Here is a 24,442-nt window from a genome sequence, read left to right on the forward strand (position 1 = left end):
CCTGCACACCTGCCGAATTTGATCTCACCATCAGCCTCCAAAACCTGGAGCCCTTCAGGGGTTCCACACTCACTTTCCAAAACGCTGATTACAGCAATGCAGATTGCACTCTTGGCTGCTGGAAGGACAGGCAGCAGGGTCGTTTTCTTGGGTTTATGCCAGCCTGAATCCACACTGAATTTGGTATTGTGGGGCTACAAAAATATAAAAGTTTGATTTCGGTTAATTTCTCACATTTGTGCTATGACAGGACACAGTGTTGCTTCTGTAAAAGCCAGATATGAACCCAGCAGATGGTATCTATAAGGAAGTGTTTTCTTTGCCAACTCCATAACCACACGAGTCCCAAACTTCCTTTTAGGTCCTCTGAAGTGCTCTTCTAAGGCACAAAGTGACAATAAAATAGCAGTGGTGGGTCACTGCATTTCATGAAAAGTGCAAGGATGGCATTTTTTTTCCTGCAAGTTGGTTTGGAAATAGGAAAGCTGCACTGCTTGCTTTTGTGCTGCAGATCACTGCTAGCTATAGATTAGTGTTAAATTCAAGAAAACCAAAAGCAGGTGATACCTTTGATGCAGCTAGAATGGATAATATGTGATTTTTATGGCCTTCTGAAGCTAATAATTACAATTAAAAGAACCCTCTTCTTACCTAGGGTCACAGCAAATGATTGCTGGAGGGGAAGAAGTTTCTGAGATTTGTTCTGTATCCCAAAATATGTGTTAAAAATAGCTTGTTTTCTGCATTAAAATGGTTACTTGATAGGCAAAAGACTTAAAAAATGTCGCAAGTAAAGCAAAGAACAAACAAGTTCTGTAATTGTTTGCATATTTGGTTTTGGTTTTAAAATGAATCCTGCTTGCATGCATGTGTGCTGGGAATTTGGGAAGGAAGCTGTCTCTGCTTTTTACTGGCTGGGAAAAGGAAACAAAAGTTAGATTGCTCCTTTAATGGTACAGGTTTTGCTAACAGCTAAATCTGTCTTTTCAGAGCTTCACTTTCAGTTAAATACATATATACATGCTTGGGAATGGTCTTGAAATTAAGATTATGAAGGAAAACATGCATGGAGATAGCTGAGATAGCCTGCTCTGCATTAAAGAACAGCTCAGACATGTGGATGTGAGAGTGATGGAAACTCCACGTAGCTGCCCCCTCCATGTGTGCCTGTCCCTTGGAGCATTGACACTAGCAGGACACGCTATAGAGGCATCACAAATCCCAGGCCCTGAAGGAAAGGCCCTTGCTCCTTTCCTGCAACAGCTGATTTGGGAAACTTTTGCCTGTCCGTTAGCAATTGCCCTGGCCACGTGAAGCTGTGCTTTCCTTCCCTGTTAGTGCTCTTAGGACGCAGCATCATTACAGCCTCCGCTGCAGTGGTGAAGGGCACTTGGCACATCCTGTCCGCCTCTGTGGCTGCCCTCCCCTCGCGGTCCTTCTGTGCAGAGGCCTCTCTGTGAGCTGCTTGCTGTGTTGATTCCTACTCTGGCCCTTTGTGTTAGGTCTGGATGAGAACTGTGTTCTTCCAGTGCACGCAGGGTCATCGCCACACATGCTGTTTTGTGGCTCTTCCCAGCTCGTGTTCTGCTGCCAGCTGGAGAGCTGCAGGCAGCACCTGCCCGGATCACCAGCAGGCATTCACCCTGGGGCTGCTGCCCTGAGCCTGGCACTGGGAACGATTGCATCTGCTTGGGCGTGGTCTCCAGAAGGAGCTGCACAGGGACACAGGCTTCCCATGAGGCATGGGTTTTCCTCCATAGCTGGCTCAGGGGGGAGCACGCAGGGAAGGATATCGGGCTGCTTCTGCAACAAATTCCCCTGGGGCAATTTTTTCTCTCTGGCATCAGGTTAGAAATGTCTGAAAAGCTTCTGCAGGCAAGCAGCGGTCCCCACTGAGAACAAGTGCCAACCCATGTGCTGCCTGTGCATGCCCAGTTACACATTGCTGTGTCCAGCTCTGGGCTAGACCCAGCTCTGAGCTAAACCCAGCTCTGAGCGTGACGCCATCTTGCCATGGGAGAAGGATTGCATTACAACAGGCAGCAATTACTTAATAGCTTCTTTCCCAAGTGCACACATGATCCTCTTGGCCCTCTGTTACTATGATATTTGTTTCCTTCTTTTCTTTCTTCCGTTGTTCCTTCTGAAAATATTTTTTGCCAAAGGCAGTGAACACCCAAGTGTTTGGTCATTGTCTTCATTCTGCCTTGTAACCTGTGTGGTTCAGTGTAATCCCAATGGTGTAGTCTTGCTAGCCACAGCTCCTTGGTTCCTGTTTTGAGACCCTTTCACCAGCACGCCATGTTTGTGGCCACAGCACTTACAAGCTCTTCTGAATCATATGTACTTGATGCAAGGAGTAGAGGGCTGTGGTAGCAGCTCCAGGCTCTGACTTGGGAGGTCATCAGTGAATGCTCTGACAGTATTTACTGTCATCTCCCGTGGGGAAAAGGTAGTGAGGCAGGTAGAAGTGGCTCACAGATCATGCCCCATTAGGCCCATTGGGTCTTGAATGAACTCTTCTCTGAACAGACAAAAAGAATGGGAGCCTCTATTGCCCATTTGTGCCAGAAAATTTCCCAGGGCTGATCCTCAGCCACGACAGAGGGAGCAAAGTGTCACTGTGTGATGCTCAAACAGCCTTCTGCTCCTGCCGGGAGGTGTTGGCATCACCCTGCTCCAGACAGGTCCCTGTGGTGGCTGTGGAGGCGGCTGCGTGCCAGCACAAACCCCTTCCTCCTTCTGCTTCCCTGTGCCCAGCCCGCTGTGACTGGGGTGGAGGGAAGCCACGTGCAGTGCCCCCTCCCCGCTAGCCACTGCTTGTGACTGCAGAGAGAAAGACGCATGCTGGCAGCCCTTGCTCAGAGGAGGCCTGCATGGAGGCCCCTGCCCGCTGGGGCCAGGCACTGCTGCAGCCATCTGCTCTTGAGGCATGGCTGAGCGTGCCCCCACAGACATGCTTGGAAGCAGGTGTTTGGTAAGGTAGCAGGCGTGCTATGGCAGGAAGGAGTGCTGGTCTTCCCCTTCTGCTTTTCATCACCCTGCTGCAAATTTCTGAGCCCTGTTGCTGACTGAGGTAGCTGCGGTTTGGCCTGATCCTGCTGCTCACTGGGGTTGGCTCCATCTAGGGGGCCAGGGCAGGTCACTGGGTATTTTAGACTCCCTAGGACAAGCAAGTCTCTTGTTTGCATTCCAGAGAGCAGTCATGATTTCAATTGGATTTTTGGGGGGATGTGTAGAAGTAGCTGTCCGAGCATTGCAGGTCATGTTTCCCAGTAGGGTTGGACTTCTGGGTGAGCTCTGGCACATTTGTTGATGTTCCAGATGGAAGCCTGTAGTGGGAATGTCTGTGGGACCGAATGTCTGTGGGACTGCTCCTCTCTGCCCTATTGCTGGTGCTTACAGCTTCTGTCTGTCCAATTTGGTGAGAATTTGTCAATGAGAAAAAGTTGTGGGGCAGGGGATAGATGCACACGCACGAGCACATCCCCAAAAAGTATGACAACAAAGTTCACATCACTCTAGGAAACACGATTAAATATAGGTCCTGAATTCATTCCCACAAATATTTTTAGACTCAGAACTCTAGCAGATGCTCAACTGAGGCTGTCCAGGCTGGAGTCCACTGTGTGGCCCCATACCCCTGCCCATCTGAGCTCTGCAGATGTAATTTAATGGTGTATTTCCTAATATGTGCATGTCTCTTGTGAAGTTTCCCTCAGCGTTTTTCAAGGGAAGGGTGAACATGTGCGCTGCCCTCTGCTACGAGATCCTGAAGTGCTGCACTTCCAAGGTGTCCTCCACAAGGAATGAAGCCTCTGCTCTTCTGTATCTTCTGATGAGAAATAACTTTGAGTTCACCAAAAGGCGAACATTTCTGAGAACACATCTTCAGGTCAGTGACTGGGGAAAAGGTAGAGATCAGGGCACCCCAGGCTTTATGAAAGGATATTTCAACATGAGTCACCTCATATCTGCAGAGGATCTTGCCATTGTTGATTTCCAGGCTTTGCCTAATTCCTGTTTCTGGTGATTTGCCCAGGGTAAAATACACTGCCATCAAGTACTCCTGGATGTTGAGTTTTTGGAATCACAGACACAAGACATAGCTCGGCCTCGGAGGCTGACTGGGCTGGGGTGGAAGGGATGGCAGGAAAAGCTGCCTTTGAGGCAGGAGGAGGGATTTTTCTGGAGCTGCTTTTGCAGCGTTGTTTTTCTGAGGCAAATTTAGGTACCTAAGTCATACTGCAGCAATACTGTCTGAGTTGTAATGAATCGTGGAAGAAGGTAACTAATGTGCAAACAGGGATTTGTGTTATGAATGCTATATTGTTAATTCTGTGAAGTTGGTGTTCAGCAAAGCAACTTGATCCTCTAGAGAGTATTTGGGCTTGTGAGATGGGACAGCAAAGCCACAACAACAACATTGCTGACGTTGTGAGAAAGACCAGATGTTTTCCTCTGAGCATTTAATGTAAGTGTGACAATAACGCTCCTCTGTTAGGGCTCATTTAAGTAAAGCCTCTACCATGTCCCAACAGATAATAATTGCGGTGAGCCAGTTAATAGCAGATGTGGCACTCAGCGGTGGGACGAGGTTTCAGGACTCCTTGCTCATCATTAACAACTTTGCAAACAGCGACAGGCCTATGAAGGTAAGCTGGAGATGTTAAATCACATCATGTGCTGTCAGCCATTAATGCCAGACTGGGGACGTACTCAAGGAAACCGTGTTTAAAGATAACAACTGGAATTGTGACTTACTGGGCTGTGTTTGCTCGGTAAACAGTTATTACACCAGCAGCAATAGGGCCAGCTGCACAGGCAGGTCATGCTCCATCTGTAAGGCCTCACGCCAATGGGAGGGAGCTCTGCAATTCAGGTTACATTGTGCAAAGTGTGCTGCTTGCAAGGGCATCCAAATTGCTTTCCAAGATCTCCCAGCTTTGAGAGGAATGACAAGGGAGGGTCCAGTACTACAGTTGCCTGAAGGTAATAATTAGCAGGAATTAATTTTCATTAATTGAGTATCAATAATGTTAAGAAAGCACTCTTTCCTGGAGATTAATGGTTATATTTCTTTGGAAAATAATTTTCTGTCTTTGAGCTAGAATTAACAGCTTCTACCCCACCCACTGAACAATATATCATCGCTGCAGACAGCGTAGCTGCCAAAGTAGGATAGAGGAAAACGGGAAGTGTTTTTACAGTTCTGTGATTATCCTATGACCTAAACATAGAATGAAAACCTTAGCTAGGTGTTGAACTGTGCTACTAGAAATTTATAGTTAGGATATACCTGGCAAAGAACACAGTTCTCTTCTGTACACAGGCGTTTATAAGGGTTTCTCTGAGCCATACTTTGCTGATCATATTTTATGTCACAAGGCCATCATTATATCCAGTTTTATGTTTTTATAGAAGTGCAAGAGTACAAGAGAGGTTTCAATACACTGGAGAGGATGGCGTGCACAGAGATAGCTTGGGAGGCAGGCTTGCTATGGAGGAGAGAAAGCTGTGGGGGGACCTAATCGCTGCTTTCTGTTACTGAAAGGGAGGTTACAGAGTGGAGGTCAAGCTCTTCTCAGAGGTGTGGAGTGGCAGGACAAGAGGCAGTGGGCACAAGTTGCTGCAAGGGAAATTCCAACTTTACTGAAAGAAAAAGCTTTTTCCCAAGAACGTGGTGCAGCAGGGCCCAGAAAGGAGATGAAATTTCTGTCCTTGGAGATTATAAAACTTGGCCGGACAAGCTTTGCTCTTGCTCAGTGATGGCTCTACTCTGAACAAGGGATTAGACTGGAGCCTGTGTTTCTTTATTTATTACATTCTTGTGGTGGGAAGCTCTAAAAATGCTTTTGGTGCTTTAAGAATTAAAGAGTGACCACATCAGAGACTAGCAAGCCGGATGTGGAATGACATGAAAAATACTTCAGACATGGTTTATGGTTCCATCCTGGGACATTCACATGCACAGAGCACTTCTGCCCTGCTCTCACACCCGTTCACTCCTCACGATGTCAGAGCACCTCCCTCACCGTAGCAGAGGAACAGCCAACCCGGCATCCTGTGCATGGCCAGGAGAGATTGGCCCCGTGCACGCCCAGATTGAAATGCCTCTAATTCCATGTGAAATACCCTGCACTGTACACAGTGTGAGTTCAATAAGCAAGAGCTAGTTAGCTTATCTCCCGTGTCCTGGGCATTTTCAGCCTGGCAGGAAGCAGAGTGTTGGCCGAAAGAGTAGCGATGGTCTTTTCTTTGGCAAAGCCTTTTATTTCTGTATTTGCTTCTAATTAGATTTGTTTTGTGTCAGGCAACTGCTTTTCCCTCTGAAGTCAAAGATTTGACAAAGAGAATCCGTACAGTGCTTATGGCTACTGCTCAAATGAAAGAACATGAAAAGGATCCAGAAATGTTGATAGATCTACAGTACAGTTTAGCCAAATCTTACGCAAGCACCCCGGAGCTCCGGAAGACGTGGCTGGACAGCATGGCAAAGATACATGTGAAAAACGGAGACTGTTCAGAGGTAATTCATGGCATCAGAAGCACGATGCACAACAAGACGGATATACAGATGGCATGTTAATTTTCCCCTTGTACTTTGCAGGCAGCCATGTGTTACGTTCACGTAGCAGCCCTCGTTGCAGAGTTTCTGCACAGGAAAAGTAAGTGTGTGCTGTTTGGGCAGCACAAGGAAGATAATGTAGTGATGGGTTTGGGGGGGAATCAATCTTTTTGAAGACAAGTTTCTTTCAGTTTGGTAAATGATTATTTTAGAGACAAGCTAAAAAGGAAAAATAAACGCAGTGGATAAGGCTAGAAGAAAATTAGTATCTTTTAAGAAAGAAACCCAGTTCATGCACAAGCACTTACTAGGCTGGACAGTCATGTTGTCGCATTGCTGAGTGAATTAAGGACTTAGGAAATGTGCTCACAGGGGAAGCCCATGTTAAAAACTGACTGTCAATATGTTCATCAGAAATATCACTATAGTCAGTACAGAAAACTATAGAATGAAGCAGTCAAAATTCAGTCAAAAAATGAGACTGTAGCCTAGCTATACAAATATTTAAAGAATAATCAGTGTTGTGGTTTAATGCAAAACAGGAAGGAAGGACAGACCTGTGTGTTCACAATTAACACCACTTTGCAGGTTTTCTTTTAAATATCTGTTCCGCAGTTGATATATTGACCTCATTTCTCATTTCCTTGTAAGGCAGTAATTACTGAAACGGACACTTAACATTTCAGAAAGTTCAGACTGCATTAATGCTGGTTACATGCACTGCCTTGGCTGGAAAGGTCTTAAGTGCCTTGCTCAGGGGGCTTGGAGTCCCTCCAAATTTTGTACTTTGCGGTGGCCAAGTGGGAAAAGTCAGGGTTTGTTTTTTGGGTACGTGTGTGCATTCCACACGGCTGCCGAGAGTATTGAGAGCTGGCAAACTTTCTATTTGCACCCTGGAGGCTGCTCACCCCAACCAGTGGTAAAGGAGAACTGCTGAAAAAGACGAGGAACAAATTCAAAGGAAAATCAAGTGAATACATGGAGTTATGCCTGTCACTGTCAGTCTTTACACTTACATAGGCTGGAAAGGGTTCATGAAAAGCTGAACTACTCAGAATTTTGGAATACCTAATTGCTTTTTGCTGGAAGTGTACAACTCTGGTCACTTACCACCCAGCTCACCGGCATCCAGCAATAGCTTTCTTCTTGCATCTTCTGCACAAAGATATACCCTTGTCCTTCTCTCCTTTCCGTTGGTCGCAGCTGGTTAGGTTGGTCAAAGATGACTTCCAGATAGCAGCACACTGAGAAATCTGTTGTGCCTGGTGTTGGTTACATACAAGGAATGACTCCTGTGGCAAACGGCTGGGGACGTTCTGACATGTTTGGGCTCATATAGCAAATTAGTAGGAAAAATGTGAGTCAGGTCCCGTGCTACTTGTAGGACTTTGCTATCAGCTAGACTCTTTCCCAGGCCATTAAAATATGATGCACTTGAGATCTGTTATTCCACTAATCTACTTGCTTTTGTCTGCCACAGGGCTCTTCCCGAGTGGATGTGCTGCTTTCAGGAAAATCACTCCCAACATTGACGAAGAAGGTGCAATGAAAGAAGATGGTGGGATGATGGATGTACATTACAGTGAGGTGAGGTCCTCACAGGACATTTGATCACTGATTAAGATTTAGTTTTAGACTTCATGTGAGCTCTAACAAATTATAGTTGTGCACTGGCTTCTGTAAGGAAGACTGTTCCACAGCAAGTACCTGCACTGAAGGATTTTTGGTGCACGATTCAGGCAAAACTGGTGTAAGTTCTTGGTTCCTTTCTGAGGCTTTTCTAGCTCTGAGACTGAAAAAGCTATACCACAGTCATTGCTTGTCATGTTATGCAAAGCACAGAGCAGCACAGCATGGTACTTCTAAGGAGGGACAAAATGCAAGCCGAGGTCTGCCCAGTGAGAGATCAGCTTAGGTTCCCCTTGAATAAGGCTGTACTGCAGGATGCCACGTTAGCAGAACGATCCGGAAACCATAGCGGGGCGCTGGGGAAGTGGGTAGACCCTCCTGTGAGTCATGAAATCTCACAGTTACTTCTGCATCGCCCCTGTACAACTGCGTTCGGTGGTCCACGTGGCTGAGCAAGGTGGTCCTGCAGCCCAGTTCCCATCAAGACTAGGCTTGAGGGTCCTTTACATCACATCTCACTGCTACTGCACACGTGTTCCTTGGACCTATTTCTTAGACTTCCGGTGCTGTCATCTCCATACCTTCCCAAAGTTTGGCATTCTCTTGGAGGGAGCTCAGTAAACAAGACCTACTCGCTGGCTATTGTGCTAATGATTTATTAAGAGTAATAAAGTTTTAAAATATGACTTGTCCTTTTTTTCTTCTTTCTTCTCCAAAATTTAGAATGCCTTTGGGAAGGCCAGGAAAACACAGAGCTTATTTTGGGACCTGTTAAAGTACTTGAAGTTAAAATGGGCTTCTCTTCTAACTCTTACTGGTTGTTCTTGTAGGAAGTCCTGCTGGAACTGCTGGAGCAATGTGTGGATGGCCTGTGGAAAGCAGAGCGTTATGAAGCCATTTCTGAGGTTTCCAAGCTGATCATTCCTATTTATGAAAAGCGGCGTGAATTTGAGGTAGGTATTTTGAACTGTTTTGCACACACCAGGGAATTTTCTTGATTGTGACGAAAAAGCTGGAGGATTTTTTTTTTTTTTTTTTTTTTGAAGTTGTGAGTTAATGAGTTGGTGTCAGGAAAGCAGACTCTGTGCTTCATTGATGGCCATTAAACAAGTCAGTGAAAGCAGTGGTCTGGAGGGCGATTAGTAGAGCTGAAGACATGGGAGACTCATAGTGCATAATTCTCACCTTTCTTCCCCTAAAATAAAGTTGTCATCATCCCATATGCTCATCAAAGCCAGATTCTTTGTGAGACTCCAGTGTTTTAAAGGTTAAAACCAGAGTGAGACCTGTTCGAAGAAAGACTGGATCTGAAGGCAATTCAGTGGCAAGAGGAGAGGAAGGAAGGAAACTGTGAGCAGCCCTCTGCCTTCCTCCTTCCCAACTCTTGCTGTGACCCCTGCTTCAGTGAGTCTGTTGCTTCCTCTCCCATGACCCCCCTCCACATCAGGACAGCATCCAATTATATAATTGAAACTAGGAGAAGCCCTGTTCTATTTTTTTCATCATAAAGCTGTTTTTAATCAAAAAAATAATTTCTCAGTCAAAATACAGCAAGCCTTAAAGGCTCAGTCAGGGAACAGTAGGTTCAGCATTCTGTCTAGGGATAATGGTGTTACTGCAGCCTGAGTACCTTTCAGACCTGAAGCTAACCAGGTCCTTAAGACTGAAGCTTTTAAAACAAAACCTACATGAGTTCAACCTCTTTAGAAATTCCAGTTTGAATTCTCCAAAAGGTCGTGCTCAGATATTGCAATAGCACCCAACGTTAGCTAGAATTTCCTGCTTCCAACTTCTGCCCTAATGATGTCGAGATCTGATTTCCAGAAGCTCACTCAGCTGTACAGAACGCTTCATGGAGCATACGCTAAGATATTAGAAGTAATGCACACAAGGAAGAGGCTTCTTGGAACCTTTTTCAGAGTGGCCTTTTATGGACAAGTAAGTATACAGACTGGCTTGCCAGCTACCCCTCACCAGGCACCCTGGCCCCTAAAGCTGCTGCTCTGGCAGACCTGAAGCTGAAATCCCTGTTAGCTCCTCCGGTGCAGCCGCTGGCACGTCTGCATGAGCGTTTCGGTATTGCACCCTTGAGGTGAGGGTTTGTGTCTCTCTCCAGGAGCATTTGATTTATTACAGAGTTTATGATTCTGCTGGTGGGCTTTTCATAAAACAGCTCACTGGGGCTTGGTTCAGAAAACACCAGGGGTTTTATAATTATAGTTATTATAAGTTACACAAGCACAATTCAGCATATATAGCATATAACCACTAACAGTGCATAACCATAGCATATAAACAGTAGTATTAACTGTTTCTACTACAGATAATTGCTGCTCCTTTCTAGATATTAGTAGAGTGTTGATTGCATACTTGTAGAGATAGATAGTATAGATAGTATTTTTTGGTAGCTGAGGCAGCTGGAAAAATGAACGAGATCCGGGGCTGAGAGTCCCAAGAAGGAGCACGATCTTATATCTGATGAGCCTAAAAGCAGTTGTGTTTGGTTCTTTTTTTTTTCCAGCAATAGCAGTTAATTAATAAAGTGTGTTACCCCTCATCAACCTTGTGTCTCGGAACTATCTGTTCCTGCTTGTGGACCCATATCCATGGGGGAGATGCAGGACCCCTCTTTAGAAAATGCTATGTAAATAATATTAGCCCTGACTTTCTTCCTTCCTTCTTTTAGAGATGATGAATATCCCTGAAACTGGCTTGGGTTTGTGCCTTCAAACACTGCTCTCATCACACACACAACATACTGGTGCATTAACTTTTGCTGCATCAAACGTACATTTTATTTTTGTCTTTGTTTCATCTTCAGCTTTGGACATGTAAAAAATAAATAAGGCTAGCAATAGATAAAAGGAAACAACTGTCTGCTTAATTTCCTAACAGCTGTAGAAATAACTGGATCAGCCCCTAAAATTAAGCTATGTAACGTATCATCTTGACAACCAATACTTGATCCAGTTTTGTACTTTAAAGCTTTGTCGGTATTATATACCAGCTCCACAGAGACAGTTGTAATGCTCTGTCACAACTTCTGGCTGGAACAGCTTGCCAAAGCATGAAGCTTTCATGCTGTTTGCATTACAGGGAGGACTGGTGATGCAGGCACGAGCTTTAGTGCAGTTTTGTCTCTACAGCAAACACACCAAGTTCCACTTCCCTGCACACAAGAGGAATCAAAGCAGAGGAAACCCATTTCTTTCTTTATTGCTTGAAGTCCATTTCGGCCTACATAAAATCCTTCTTTTGGAACTCTTCTTGTGGCTCTGCTATCAGGGCTTCCTCAACTTAACGTTGTGTCTTTCTGCTCCCTCTCTATGCTTTGTTTTTGTGGTTGTTCTTTTAGTTCCTGCTAGCCTCTTTCCAACCTTCCCAAAAGTCAACTGCTGCCAAACCCATATTCCACATTGTTTGGATTCTCACTGGCCATACTCAAGCCTTTGCGTTCAGCAATGACGTGATTGTGTTGGTTGAGGAATTTTATGATTTTTTTCAACACAATTTTTGAAGGAACCTATTAAACAGGCTGAGCTCAGTAAGACTTTATGCAAGCCATAGCTTTCTAAACCTTCTTGAGCTTCTGAAATGTTAGTAGAGACTTGCTTTCAAAGTAGCAAAGCAAGGCTTTCAAAGTATTCCTCACTATTTGTTTGTGATTAACACTAGACATTCTTTGAAGAAGAAGATGGGAAGGAATACATCTATAAGGAACCCAAGCTGACAGGCCTCTCTGAGATCTCCTTCAGACTTCTTAAACTTTATGGAGAAAAATTTGGATCGGAGACTGTAAAGATTATCCAGGATTCTAACAAGGTAGAGTTAAACTGCATGAGCAAGCTGACAAAATGCTTGTGACCATCAGGGCTGCGTACTACAGAGGGCACTGATGAGCGTGACAGAAACATCAATTGTATTCTAATAGTGGTCAGGGTTTGGGATTGCACTGCTCTGAGCTCTGTGGAGCTGAAGATGTGAGGTGACACAGCATCCTTTCTTTTTGCCAGTAAGAATGGAGGAGTGAGCCCCTCTTCCTCCCTCTCAGGGGAAGCACCTTGCTTCCAGTTCCCCCTCACATCCTCATGCTCCTGTGCAGACATTTTGCACAACTTGACAAGTTTTGGTGCTGACCTGGCTCCCAGGTGGAAATAAATGCATTGGGAATTATAGATGGGAAATGCAACCCACATCTCACTGAGCCCTGTTGTTGGGAGGCATTAGGAGCCAGCACAGAGGAGCAGATGATTGCAGGAGTGACTTCTTGTTGCTTAGACACTGCAAGTCTAAAGACAATCTTTTGCAGCCTTGCAGCCATGGCTCCTTCCTTTTCCCATGGGATACTCATTTATGCTCCCTGCAAGGGCTTTGCACACTCTTAGCTTGCAGCCATGTCTGGGTTACCAAAGGCATTGCTGGTGACCCCAGAGCCTGTGGATTTGCATGCCACAGCACAGTATGTGGGTTTGCTCATGGCCTGGAGGTGATGTGGTCATATTAGGAGGACTGAGTAGCTCAGACATGTGCTGCTTTGTTGGACAAGGAGACATGGCTGCCTGTTAGAGATGCAGTTCATTTGTCACGAGGTGAGGTGTCTCTTGTGCCATGCCTCCTTGCCTCGTGTTCGCCAGCAGATGGTCCAGACATCAGAGCTGAGGTCAAAGGGAGAGTTTGGTGTGTCATTCACCTGTATGCAACGCAGCTGGGTCAGCAAGGGATCAGTTTAAATCAGATCCCAGTAGATAAATTAACCAGTTATAAATTATTAACCTTTGTTCTTCTAGTGAGTAACCCTCTTATTTCACAGGTCAATGTTAAAGACCTTGATCCTAAGTATGCCCATATTCAAGTGACTTATGTGAAGCCCTATTTTGAAGACAAAGAAATGTCTGAAAGAAAAACTGAATTTGAAAGAAATCATAACATCAATAGATTTGTATTTGAAACTCCTTACACTTTATCTGGAAAAAAGCATGGCAATGTGGAAGAGCAGTGTAAAAAAAGGACCATTCTAACCAGTAAGTACAAGCACTCAATTGTCAGACAGTATGTATCAGAAACTATTTTTTAGACTATTTTAATTCATTAAAATATCCAAAAGGGGTCTGAAATTCTTGCAGCTACTTAATCATAACTGTGAGACAGTATTCTTTATGCTTCCATGTGCAAATTTTTACGAAGTGATAAATTGTCCTGGGGAATTGTACCCTTGTTCAGGGTTTCAAGCACGCTCTGCAAAACCCTGAGGGCAAGAATCTGCTTGCATATATGTTGTATGAAGTGTATTGCTATTTGCTCCATGACTTTTCAATCTATAAACCTCTTTTGCTGTTTCTGCCAGCTTTGAATTCCTTTCCATATGTAAAGAAGAGAATCCCAGTCAACTACGAACATCAGGTTAATTTGAAACCGATTGATGTCGCTACAGATGAGATAAAGGACAGGACAGCAGAGCTGCAGAAGCTCTGCTCTGCTGCCGATGTTGACATGATCCAGCTGCAGCTCAAATTGCAAGGCTGTGTTTCTGTGCAGGTAAGGCTTAATGTCAGCTCGAAATTACATTTATATACACATCTCTGAGTGAGTCATCTTTTCAGAAGGCAGCCCATTTACTTTCCAGAAATCATTAACTACCTCGTTTGGGGCTCTGCAGCCATCAGGCTGCCGGCACAGCTCGCCCTGCTGCGTACGGCGGTACATTAGTGGGTGGCTGATGGCAATAAGCGTTTTGTCCGGTGGTGTTTACAGTGTCAAGTCCAAGTGTAATTGCACATCAGTTGGCCAGGGGTAAATGCTGAAATTTATTTAATTCTTAAAGATTATACTGTAAATATCAGGCATAAATAGTTGTTTTATGAACTTGACTTTTCTCAAGCTGGATAAATGGCCTTAAGCCTCAGACCACACTGCTTTTCCAAAGGCAAATAAGAAGAAAGTATGAGGAAACTGATTGCATCTCTCTCCATCTCCATTTGTCTAGGTCTTAAAAAACCTAGATAGAAAAATAATGCTCAAGTTTTGAAACTTCAGGTGCCTCTGGTGACATTATTAAAGCAGAGCAGGTGGCATTCAAATAATATGCTAATGGCTTTTCTAAAAAAATAAAAATAAAAATATTGCTATTCCCTCCATAGCCTCCTGTGGCAACCCAACAGAAGCTCTCACAGAAATTATTTCTTACTTCCTCGGTTCTAGGTTAATGCTGGTCCCTTGACCTATGCCAGAGCTTTCCTAAGTGACAGCCAGTCCAGCAAATACCCAGCTAAGAAGGTGAATGAGTTAAAAGAAATGTTCAGGTACGGTTTCTCATGCAGTGAAAACCAGCCAGCTGGCTGGAACACGGTACCTGCTTTGCTGCTTTTTTTGTCTGTCTCCAAAATTAGCAGATGCTGAAATGTTCAGATGTGCCTTATAAACATCCAGGTCCCAGGGGGTTCTGGGTGCTCAGACTTAGGAGAAAAGCCAGTGTAAGATGTGTGTCAGGAGTGCCCAAGCTCCAGGGCTGTGATCTCCATGGGCAGATGTAGTGGAGCTCTTGCTTCAGTGGATTGTGGGGGTTGGTATTTGAAGTTGTCGTGTGAATAAAGTATGTTTGAAAACCAGATGTCTGACAGTCTTGTGCTCAGGGATCTTGTGTATTATGCATTGTTTCCCTGTCTTTCCAAAGGGATTTTTTAATAACGATGAACTTGACAGATTTTAAAGCAAATCCATTTCCAGTTTATGGGTGACCATTGTTATTGTTTCTGTTGCTAATTTTTGAAACTTTGAGACTCACACAGGTGTTTTTCTAACTCCTGTCCCTTAGGGAAGCTTTACCTCCCAGCTTAAAGTGTCTCCCAGGATAGAATCAGGCAGCTCCTGCCTCACCTCACCTTTGCCACACTATTTTTCTGTCTGCCTTGGGAGCAACCAATTGCTGACCAGCTCCTCTATTGATTACCTGGTACTGGTGACTCCCATTTTGCCTTTGGTCACTGTGTGGACAAGGCAACATTTGAGCCAACACCTACTTTTCCTTCAGTGGGTCGAGTAACCTAGCAAATCATGGGACAAACAAGAGAACAGTCCCCATGTACCTGTGATACGTGGATGCAGAACAGAGGGAAAGCAAGTTCACCTTCCAGCCTTCCAGTGCAGCCAGGAGAAACATGATCTCTATTTCATGCAAAAAAAAAATCCCAGAAAATCCCAGCCATGCTTGTATGTTTGTTACAGTCTATAAAAAAGAAATGTGTATGTGAAAGGAATTGAGGCAAATGAGTAACACAAAGCAACAAAACAGTTTCACAGCTCCTCATGATCTAAACTTCTTTCTGGAGGGTGTCTACTGTTAGCAACATGACCTTAAGAGCACATACAACATCACATCCAGACCTGTCAAGCCCTGTACAACTGGTTTGTCTCCTGGGCCTGACTCTGACCTCCCTCTGCTTTGTGACCCTATGTGTGGCTGGCTGGGCTCCTCCCGGGTCCACAAACTCTGTGTGGTCCTGTAGGTTGGGCAGAAGGTACCAGACCACAGGGTTGCTCTGCAGGCATGCATGCCCCACTTCCTGAGGAGCCAGGTTCCCAGGAGCGCCAGCCAAAAGCCCAGTCCTGTGTTGCAGTCCCTCCCTGTTCCCTGACCCACTGTGCTGGGGATGCCCTGAGAACGTGACTTGTCCCAAACAGTGGAGAAAAGTTGGGGGGGGGGGGGGGAATGAGATTTGTCTCTCTGGTTGTTTGGTAGAAGATGGGGCTACTGTAATGCCCAAAATTCATTCTCTTCCTCCCCAGGAAGTTTATACAAGCCTGTGGAATTGCTCTGGATCTCAACGAACGACTCATCAAGGAGGATCAAGTGGAGTACCATGAGGGTCTAAAATCCAACTTTCGGGATATGGTGAAAGAGCTTTCTGACATCATCCATGAACAGGCACGTACTTCATGTCAGGAGTATGATCTGTAGAATCAAGCACATAAAATGAATGGTACAGACTGCACTGTGGTTCTCAGTGCTTGAAATTTAGAAGAATGTTTTCAAAATCTCTCAGTTACTCAACACACAGTCAGTGTGTGACTATTAATTAAAAATGCAACACTTTAAGTCTCTAAAAAGCGTATAGTGAATTCCACAGTGAGTTGAGCAGTTGTTCAAGCCAATGCAAAAGTGTGGAAGTGGCAAAATAAAGCCCCTCTACCAGGCTGCTACTTCTAAATTGGGTTGCTCATGGGAATCAAGCCCTTCTTTTGGAAGAGCACAGTTATACTTTCAGGGAAACGGTCTCATGATGGGGCTGAATTTTGTTGTAAGGTGTATAAGGAAGGATCCCTTTGAGAGCCAGTGACTGCTGCATCCCCCTCTGGTTAGATTTGACTGCTATTCTGCTCATGACCAGCATTTTCTTGGTGTGCAAACTACTGATTTTGCACATTTGGCACACTCATTTTTTTCACGTGCATTGCATGTATGCTCCACTGCTGAATTTTGCTCAGAAATGTTTTTTCATAGGAGTTGCCACCTGCTTACTCTAAGCTGTTTGCAAGTAAACCTTTCCAAGACATTTAATTTGCATGCAGCTGCTGGAACTTTTGTGGTTTCTGAATTCTGCAATAGTCAAATCTCAAACAAATCACCCAGCTTTGTCCTGTTGCAGTACAGTAGTTAAGATTATCTTAGAACAAAGAAGCATTGTTAAAGCACACTCCCTATTATCTTGCTAGATTTACAAATCCACTGTCGTTGTCTTTGGTTAATGGGGAAAATTTAACAGAAACTGAAATGTCAAAGTGAAGGGCTCACTGGGAAGGATGCCCTTTTCACTTTCTTGTTGCAGTAGATCAAAAGGCAGCTTAAAAGATCGTGTTTATTAACACTGTTCTTTATGGTTGTACAATATTATGTAGATAACTGCTGACTTGAACTTTGTATTGCCATCAAATGACCTAAGTGTCTAACAAGTTAAACTTCATGGAGATGTTTTCCTCTTCTGCAAAATTACTCAGTTAAACATAGAAGGTGTAATACATTAATTCAGGGTTCTTGTTGCAAATAACATAGGCTTTTCTAAATATTGTCAATGCCCCAAAACAAGACGGGCAGTGCACTTGGTTTGGGATGACAGGACAGATGGGTACCTCACTGGGTCAGCCTGTGACCTATCTACAAATCTTTTAACTTAGGGAAATGAAAAGACCAAAAAAACCCCTATAAACTGCTACTCAACAGGTAGAGGAAGCCTCAGAGAGTGGCAGAAAACTGAATGTCCAAAACCTCTTTATGATCCAACACCAGTGATCTCGGTTTCACTAATGTAAATTCAGACTAACTTGTTGGCTAGTGAACCACAGGGTGAAAAACAAATACACAGTCAGCTCTAGAGCAGATTTACCAAGTCCAGTTTGCTCCTGTGCTGTAAGACTGTCCTTCAGGTTACAAAGGACAAAATCTTGCCACATGGCACAGCTGTAGCGAGCGTTTGCTGTGTTTAGCTGCAGGTAGTCCCTGTCCTTATGGAAAAACTAACTACTAGAATTCTGTTACTGCCAAGATATCCTAAAAAATGTCTAGACAGAATTGCTTCTTTCTCATGCTGGATAGTTGTCACTAAAAGCGACCCATTAATACACAGAGTGGTGTGTGTGAATGCTGCAAAAATCGCTAAATTACTCTTCTTTCTCATTTCTTTGTTATGCTGCCTTTGCGAAACAGCTTTGAAGACAAGGTTGGATATCTCCTTTGCCTATCTTTTTAAGCAGCTTGATTATAACAATGAACTGAAATTCACACCGAATTTGTGATTGTTTTGGCTTTGTCTAGATCTACCATGAAGATACAATGCACTCACCATGGATGCATGACTCCCTACACGTCTTCTGTGCCATCAGCGGAACATCTGGTGATGGAAATTACTGTTCACTCAGACCCACTGCTGAAATATAAACATATCAGTCATATTTTACAGAGCTTTCTCAGGAATACTTGGAACTGTACAAAGGATGTTTAAAAAATTCCATGATGAGCAAAGATTCTTTTTTTTAATTTTTTTTTTTCCCCAAAAGGCAAAAAGTTGCCATGCTTTCAAACAGGGTGCTTGCTTATTTTGCAGAGCAACATTGAAAGTGCCTGGACATTGCACCACTGTGCTTGTTTTCTACTTTTTTTTTTTTTAAAGGTAAATGTATAACAGGACATGGAAAGGCAGTTATCTAAATATGTATTGAATTGCTGAACTATGAATTGAAATGATAACAGTGCTATGTAAAATTGTACAATGGAATATAATAAAATGTAAAACTACTTTGTAAATAGAAGGAGCATAGAGTATATAGAATTCAGTGATATCTTGTATTTGCTGCTAAAAGCTTTGTTGGACAGGGAACATGAAGGAGAAATTGTAGTCACTAGTAAGAGACCTTCCTCTTCTAAGAAGTGACTTGGGGTCCAGATGCCCCTGTTGCACTCAGACGATGAGAATAAACGTGTCCTAGTCTGGAGTCACTAAAGCCTAAGTCAGAAATTACAATTTTCATACGTCCTCTGGGCAGATATTTCTAAGCTAACCCTCATGAGAGCTCACCTTACAATAGCTGGTTTCAATTTTGGCTGACCTTTCCTGGCTGCAGGAGGATGGGTTTGTACTCGCTGAGGAGCTCTGCCAATTGATGAGAGTTTTTCTACCACTCCCGGTCTCACGCAAATATAAACTCCAAATATAAACACCTTAAACTGGGTTGGGAATTGTAAAGTGTTTTAATGCCTTTCAGCAAAATTTCAATAATCTGAGATGTGCTTAAAAAAACCCAAACCAACAAAAACCAGCACATCAAAATAACTCATACAAAATTGAGGGGTTTTATCATGTGACACATGTTCATCGATGTTCCCTCCTCTTAAGCAGATCTGTTTTCTGAAAGCCTGTTCTTTCTGTCTGACACAGGTGGTTGGAGAAAATATTATTTTCCACATTTTTTTTATTCCTTCTTCCCTTCCCCAAGGCATTATTACATTACCTCTCTCCATTTTTAATTCGACAGTTTCAGATGCGGGAAGAAGAAAACAGATCGATAATAATTTTATCCAGCCACATTTTTAATTCCATGTTTTTCGTAATCCCATAAATTGTAAATATGGTTCCAAAAGTTCCTATGGGAAGGATATGTAACAAAATGCCCTAATAAAAGGACTCTAGCTGGATATTTGGCTTGGCTATAGTGTCTGTAAAATGTTAGGCTTCTAATTTCTGTAACACAAAATACCTTTGAATAGTAACTGGCTCACCTTTCAAAATGCTTCTTATGCACAATTCCAAATACCTAAAATTAATTGTCTTCTGAGAAAATAACGTTGTGATCTGTAAATTCACCCATTCCCTCTTGCAAGCAAAATCTAGATGCACATATGCAACAAACAGACCACGTTTCTGCTTGTAGGTGCTTCTATGCCAATCAGGCTCTAAATTTATCTTAACAGAAAGAGGAAGAGAGACTGGTGTGTTCAAACATCGTTACTACCTTATTGATTTTCATCCCTCAGCAGATAATGTTCAAAGGCAGATAGTGAGAGTATTCCAAGTTACTTGGCTAGTAGGTGACAGAGCTGATTAATAGCGGATACATTACGAGGTATTTTGGGAGTAAACTTCAGTGCTAAGGATACAGTATCTTGAATGTAGTGAGCAGCGATGAGATGTGGACATCCAAAAGGTCTTGCACTATCGTTCCTTTAAATACCGCAGCTAACCTAAGAGTTTTCCTGGAATTTCCCTGAAATGCTTAATCATGTGTTTTGTTGTCATTTATGTTCTGAAATAACATCGTTGGATCAGTTTTCAATTGTTACTCCTTATTGTTGCTGGAACTGCAGTGAGATTCTTACTCTAGTCATCGGATGTCTTTAATGGTCCAAGATGAATTTTTTGTCTGAACTTCTTGATCTATTGTGGGTATTGAAGTTGTCCTGTCATTTCATTTTCATACACTGGAAAGCTGTCTCGGCAGTTCAGCCAGAAAAAGTATTTCATTCCGGTCCAATTAGAGAGTGTACAGTCAGGACATTTCAGAATACACAGTTCTGTGCAGTTTTGATGAAAAAGAAAAATGATCATGCCCTGAGGATTTCTCTTCTGTCCTGCAGGTAAATAATCCGATTGGGGTTTTAACAGAAAAAATCTGAAAGGCAAGTCTGTCCTTTTTAGATCCTTTTTATGTTATAAAAAGACTGGTAACAAACCAGCCTGATTTTTTAATTAGTATTAATTTTTTTTTACATTTTCACCAATCTAGACATGATGGGGAGTGGTCATTAGACAGTTCACAGCTGTAGCTGAACTGCAATGCGAAGAAGAAAGTATTTGCCTTTTTCTCTTCCTTTTCCCATGTAATTGTCCCAGTTTAAATAACTCCTCCAGATTTTTTTCTCGCTTCTGGTTCAAACCGATAAAATGACAGATCTATCTGGGGAGCGTGCTAAATATGTGTCTGGTTTATGTAGCTGGTACTCTCATCGAGTGCTTCCTATTTGCTGCCTTTTTTGGGAAGAATATAAATGTTTGTTATTCGTTAACACTCTTGTTTTTCTTCTACTGCCTAAGGGATGATGGGAGGGGTTTTGGTCTGTAAAAATTAGTAGATATATTTCAAATTACAACCTAACCTGTGCTCTTTCTATATATCAGTAGGGCTACACACACATATTTTACGTGCGTGTGTGTATGTGTATGTACACACACACCCCCCGTCTAAAGTCAGGTCTCCAGAAGGGATGCACTGGTAATTTTGCAATCACCAAGTTATTTTGCATAAAAGGAGAAGAAACAGGATAAAGTATCTGTCAAAGAGGATTAACAGCACTTGGCTACTCTCAGCATCAGGACTGTTTTTGGATAATGGGGTATATTAGAGCCGGATTGTTTGCAAATAGGACATAGAAAGCAACACAAGGTCTGCCAACACTTCATGTGTGAGGACATGCTTTTAGAGATTTATAAGCAAAGTGTAAACATCTACTGTCTTTGATTTACTGCTTTTCTCTGCAGAGAGATTAGAAATTAGTATTTTAAGACAGAGAACTTCAGTGTTACATTTCTTTCCCCAAAAAAAATCTGGAACGCAGAATTTACTGCACCCAAGGATATATTCCTACGTGTTTCCCAATGTTGTAAATTTCTTCTGACAATACAAATTTTCATGACATAGACCAACAAATGGAAAATCATGGATGGAAGAGTATCTGTAGCATGTCATGTGCTTCTTTTGTTCCAGAAGCCTTTTGAATATATGCCACATGGTATTTGATTATAGAGTAAGAGCTTACATAAACATAACACCTTTTGTCTCAGAAGTAGATTAAATCTGTTTGGTTTCCCTTCCCATAGAGACAAGGCTCCCATGGGCCTCACATTAGGCTTCCAAATAACCCTACAATTTGACATAATACATCCCAAAAGACTGGAGGAAAACATGAGTAGAAGTCATGGGTTCAACACTCTTGTACAAAACCACATCTTGCTCAGCTTGCCCACTTGAGGAGAGTAGCATGTATTTGTTGGATGCTTACTGAGCTGAATCCTCATTAAACAGGGGTTCATAATGGATTGATGAATACTGTGTACAGCTAATTATTAGGCAGCCACAGACTGTGGTACTTAACCTTTAAATAATATGCTTGTGTCAAGCGATGGTGAGCCAAGTATGATATATATATACATATTTCAGCTAATTTACTCTCTTTTCATGTAAATTTAACACCTGGTACTACATATTCATAACAGAAATGCTTTTATTGTGCATGTTGTATATAATACCTGTGTTGTACAAGCCCTGTTCAACCTTCTGTGTGTGACAACAGAACGGTACATCCTGTTTGCCCCTAGCTGACGTACCTCTGGCACCAAATAATATCATCCTGTATCGGTCTTTTCATTCTTGTTTTCTTGAAGAATCAATAATTTTGACAAGAAGCCAAGTTAAAATCCCATTTCAGTCAATCCAGATAAAAGACAGTTTATTCCAGGTCAAAAATAAAAGACTACAAAAACCAGGAAAAATAAGTGTTGCAATAAACATGTTTTGCTTAAGGTTTTTTTTCCCTTTCACAGAACAGGATGAGTGATCTGAAGCTAATAGCAGCATAAGATTCATGGGACTAAAACCTGGTGAAATGAGGTATTGCAGATGCTGCCTCTAGATTACCGTAATAAATCTTCAGTGCGTAAGGACACCAAACACAATTGTTAACATTCAATGACTCATCAGCAAATAGAAGATTTTGGTTCAGAAATACTGAAGGAACCCAAATGTCCCGCATCCAGCTCGGAGGATCCCAAAAGCATGATTCATCAGGAAACCTGAGACAGACACAGAAGTGCCTGCAAGGTTACAAACAGAAATAAGGTGCGGATCGGTAGCGCAGAAACGTCCCAGCAAATCGCCCCACTTTCCTAAGGAGTATTCAGTAAGTTTGTGATCAGGTTTTTGCTCTGGTTTGTAGTTTAAATTTCCAAACCCAGACTAATGCTCTTTGGGATCATATTTATTGTCACTCTACTCCAACTAATTCGATTTAAATGGCTAGTATATTAATATATATATATGCCAAGCTCAGGCAGTTGTATCAGCTGTTACACAATGTAATGGAAGTCAGGTATAACTACACTTATTTACCTCATACCATCAGATAAAGGACAGACTGCTTTTTCTATCACTGCATGGGGTTCCTGCAAGCCTTGGCCAAACAGCTGTAGGGCCAGGTTCTGCCCTGCCTCCCTTCATGGGTAATAAGAGGCAAAGGAGTTAACTCCCTTGCCAAATAAATAGATTAATTAAACAGACTCTGGTATTTTGGGACCTGTGAGCAGAGAAGCTGATGCATGGAGCTGTAGTAGGAACTTACTGGAGAGGGATACAATTCTTTTCGCAAGCGTACGTGGTTCCATACCTGCCCTGAAGCACTCTTCAAAGGCCACAGTTCTTATTCCGTGTAATTTCTGATTTCCGGTGATGCTTGGGCAGCAGCTCGGAGAGAGGTAGCAGGGTTCACAGCCGTTTTGAACACGCTTCTCACAAAGCTCTAGATGTCCCTCAAAGAACGCTGAGGTCAAAAAGGGAGAGGCCCCGTGAGTCAGAGCGGGTGTTTGCAGCTCACCGGTTTGGATTTTTGGGCCTTGGATCCAGCTGTATTCTAATCGATTCTGCCCTTTTACTGAACCCAGCTGGCTTCTGCAGAGCCTAGAATCCTGTCCGCTGGGACCTGCAGTGTTCACAGAAGCCGCTGCAAAACCAGAAACAACACGAAAAACCTCACCATCCGCGTGCTCCCAAAAGGGGCGACTCCCCGCAGCCCGGTGCTGCGAGTTACTGCTGCCTCTTGCTTAACCCAGCATCACGCCGTGCCTCAGCGTCATCTGTGGATGGGCTTTAGAGAACACATTCAGAAGAAAATTACTAGGGTTTGGGTTTTGGTTTGGGGTTTTTTTGTTGTAACGCATCATCAAACTTGCTGTGCAGCCCCACCACCATCACCACCTTCGGGTGTGTGGGTGGAAACAGCAGGAACGCGTGGCCAAGGGCAGATCACCAGCAGGATCGTAAATCCGTTCACACCAAGCACGATGAAGCTGTACTTAGAGTACTTATTTAACAGATTATTTTAAAGATTTCAAAGGTGTGTCTACGCGAGCTCCAGTCGCTGCAGTGCAGGCATGTGGTCTGAGAACATGAGCAAGCATGAGATTTGCAACAGAAAGATGCAAGGGAGGACTCGGTGAGATTGAGAAATGGGAAGTCTCGGGTAGGTGGCAGGGATCAAAGGCTTCTGCAGGAGTTCTGATTGCCCTGCGCCGGGATGGGAATGTGACAAGCCCAGCGCTCAGGGAGAAGGAAGAGAGCTGGAGAAAAACATTTCAGCCGCCGCCATCGCCAACGGGCAGGCAGCCAAACGCATGTGAACCATGGGGTTTGTGCTTGGCACTGGCTCTCCCAGGAGAAAGACTGGACAAAACAGAAAGGAGGAAGGAAAGAAATCATTAGCAAGGAAACTGAAAGCAACAGGGAAGGACACTGTATCTTGGATCAGCTTTACGAAGGTTATTGCTAGCAGGCGTAGTCTGTGCTGGCTATAAGAGTTGCACAGCCTGAAGTCACCCTGACAAATGTTCCAAAGACACACTTTGAAGTTCCATGTCCTGGAACTTTAAGCCATAATTTTAATTTTATTATAATTGTAGGCCCTTGGGCACTTTCTAACAGCAACTAGGAAAT

The 24,442-nt window shown here is 43.3% G+C and overlaps 1 protein-coding gene across 1 annotated transcript in view; it reads left to right on the forward strand.

Moving 5' to 3' along the window:
* The window catches only part of DOCK11 (dedicator of cytokinesis 11), a gene marked incomplete at its 5' end in the record, with an annotated part of 82,025 nt that extends 63,551 nt beyond the window's left edge, over positions 1 to 18,474 (forward strand). The window contains 13 exons of the mRNA XM_084269241.1: positions 3,713 to 3,895; positions 4,542 to 4,655; positions 6,314 to 6,529; positions 6,611 to 6,668; positions 8,049 to 8,155; positions 9,028 to 9,150; positions 10,022 to 10,135; positions 11,873 to 12,019; positions 13,008 to 13,218; positions 13,542 to 13,732; positions 14,396 to 14,496; positions 15,980 to 16,118; positions 18,003 to 18,474. Coding sequence (XP_084125367.1) covers positions 3,713 to 3,895; positions 4,542 to 4,655; positions 6,314 to 6,529; positions 6,611 to 6,668; positions 8,049 to 8,155; positions 9,028 to 9,150; positions 10,022 to 10,135; positions 11,873 to 12,019; positions 13,008 to 13,218; positions 13,542 to 13,732; positions 14,396 to 14,496; positions 15,980 to 16,118; positions 18,003 to 18,125 — 1,827 coding nt within the window. The 3' untranslated portion in view covers positions 18,126 to 18,474. The remainder of the gene's footprint in view (positions 1 to 3,712; positions 3,896 to 4,541; positions 4,656 to 6,313; positions 6,530 to 6,610; positions 6,669 to 8,048; positions 8,156 to 9,027; positions 9,151 to 10,021; positions 10,136 to 11,872; positions 12,020 to 13,007; positions 13,219 to 13,541; positions 13,733 to 14,395; positions 14,497 to 15,979; positions 16,119 to 18,002) is intronic.
* Between the last annotated feature and the right edge of the window lie 5,968 nt (positions 18,475 to 24,442).

The sequence above is a fragment of the Gallinula chloropus genome, assembly GCF_964237585.1.
Source record: "Gallinula chloropus genome assembly, chromosome: 11".
In the NCBI taxonomy this organism is placed as follows: Eukaryota; Metazoa; Chordata; class Aves; order Gruiformes; family Rallidae; genus Gallinula; species Gallinula chloropus.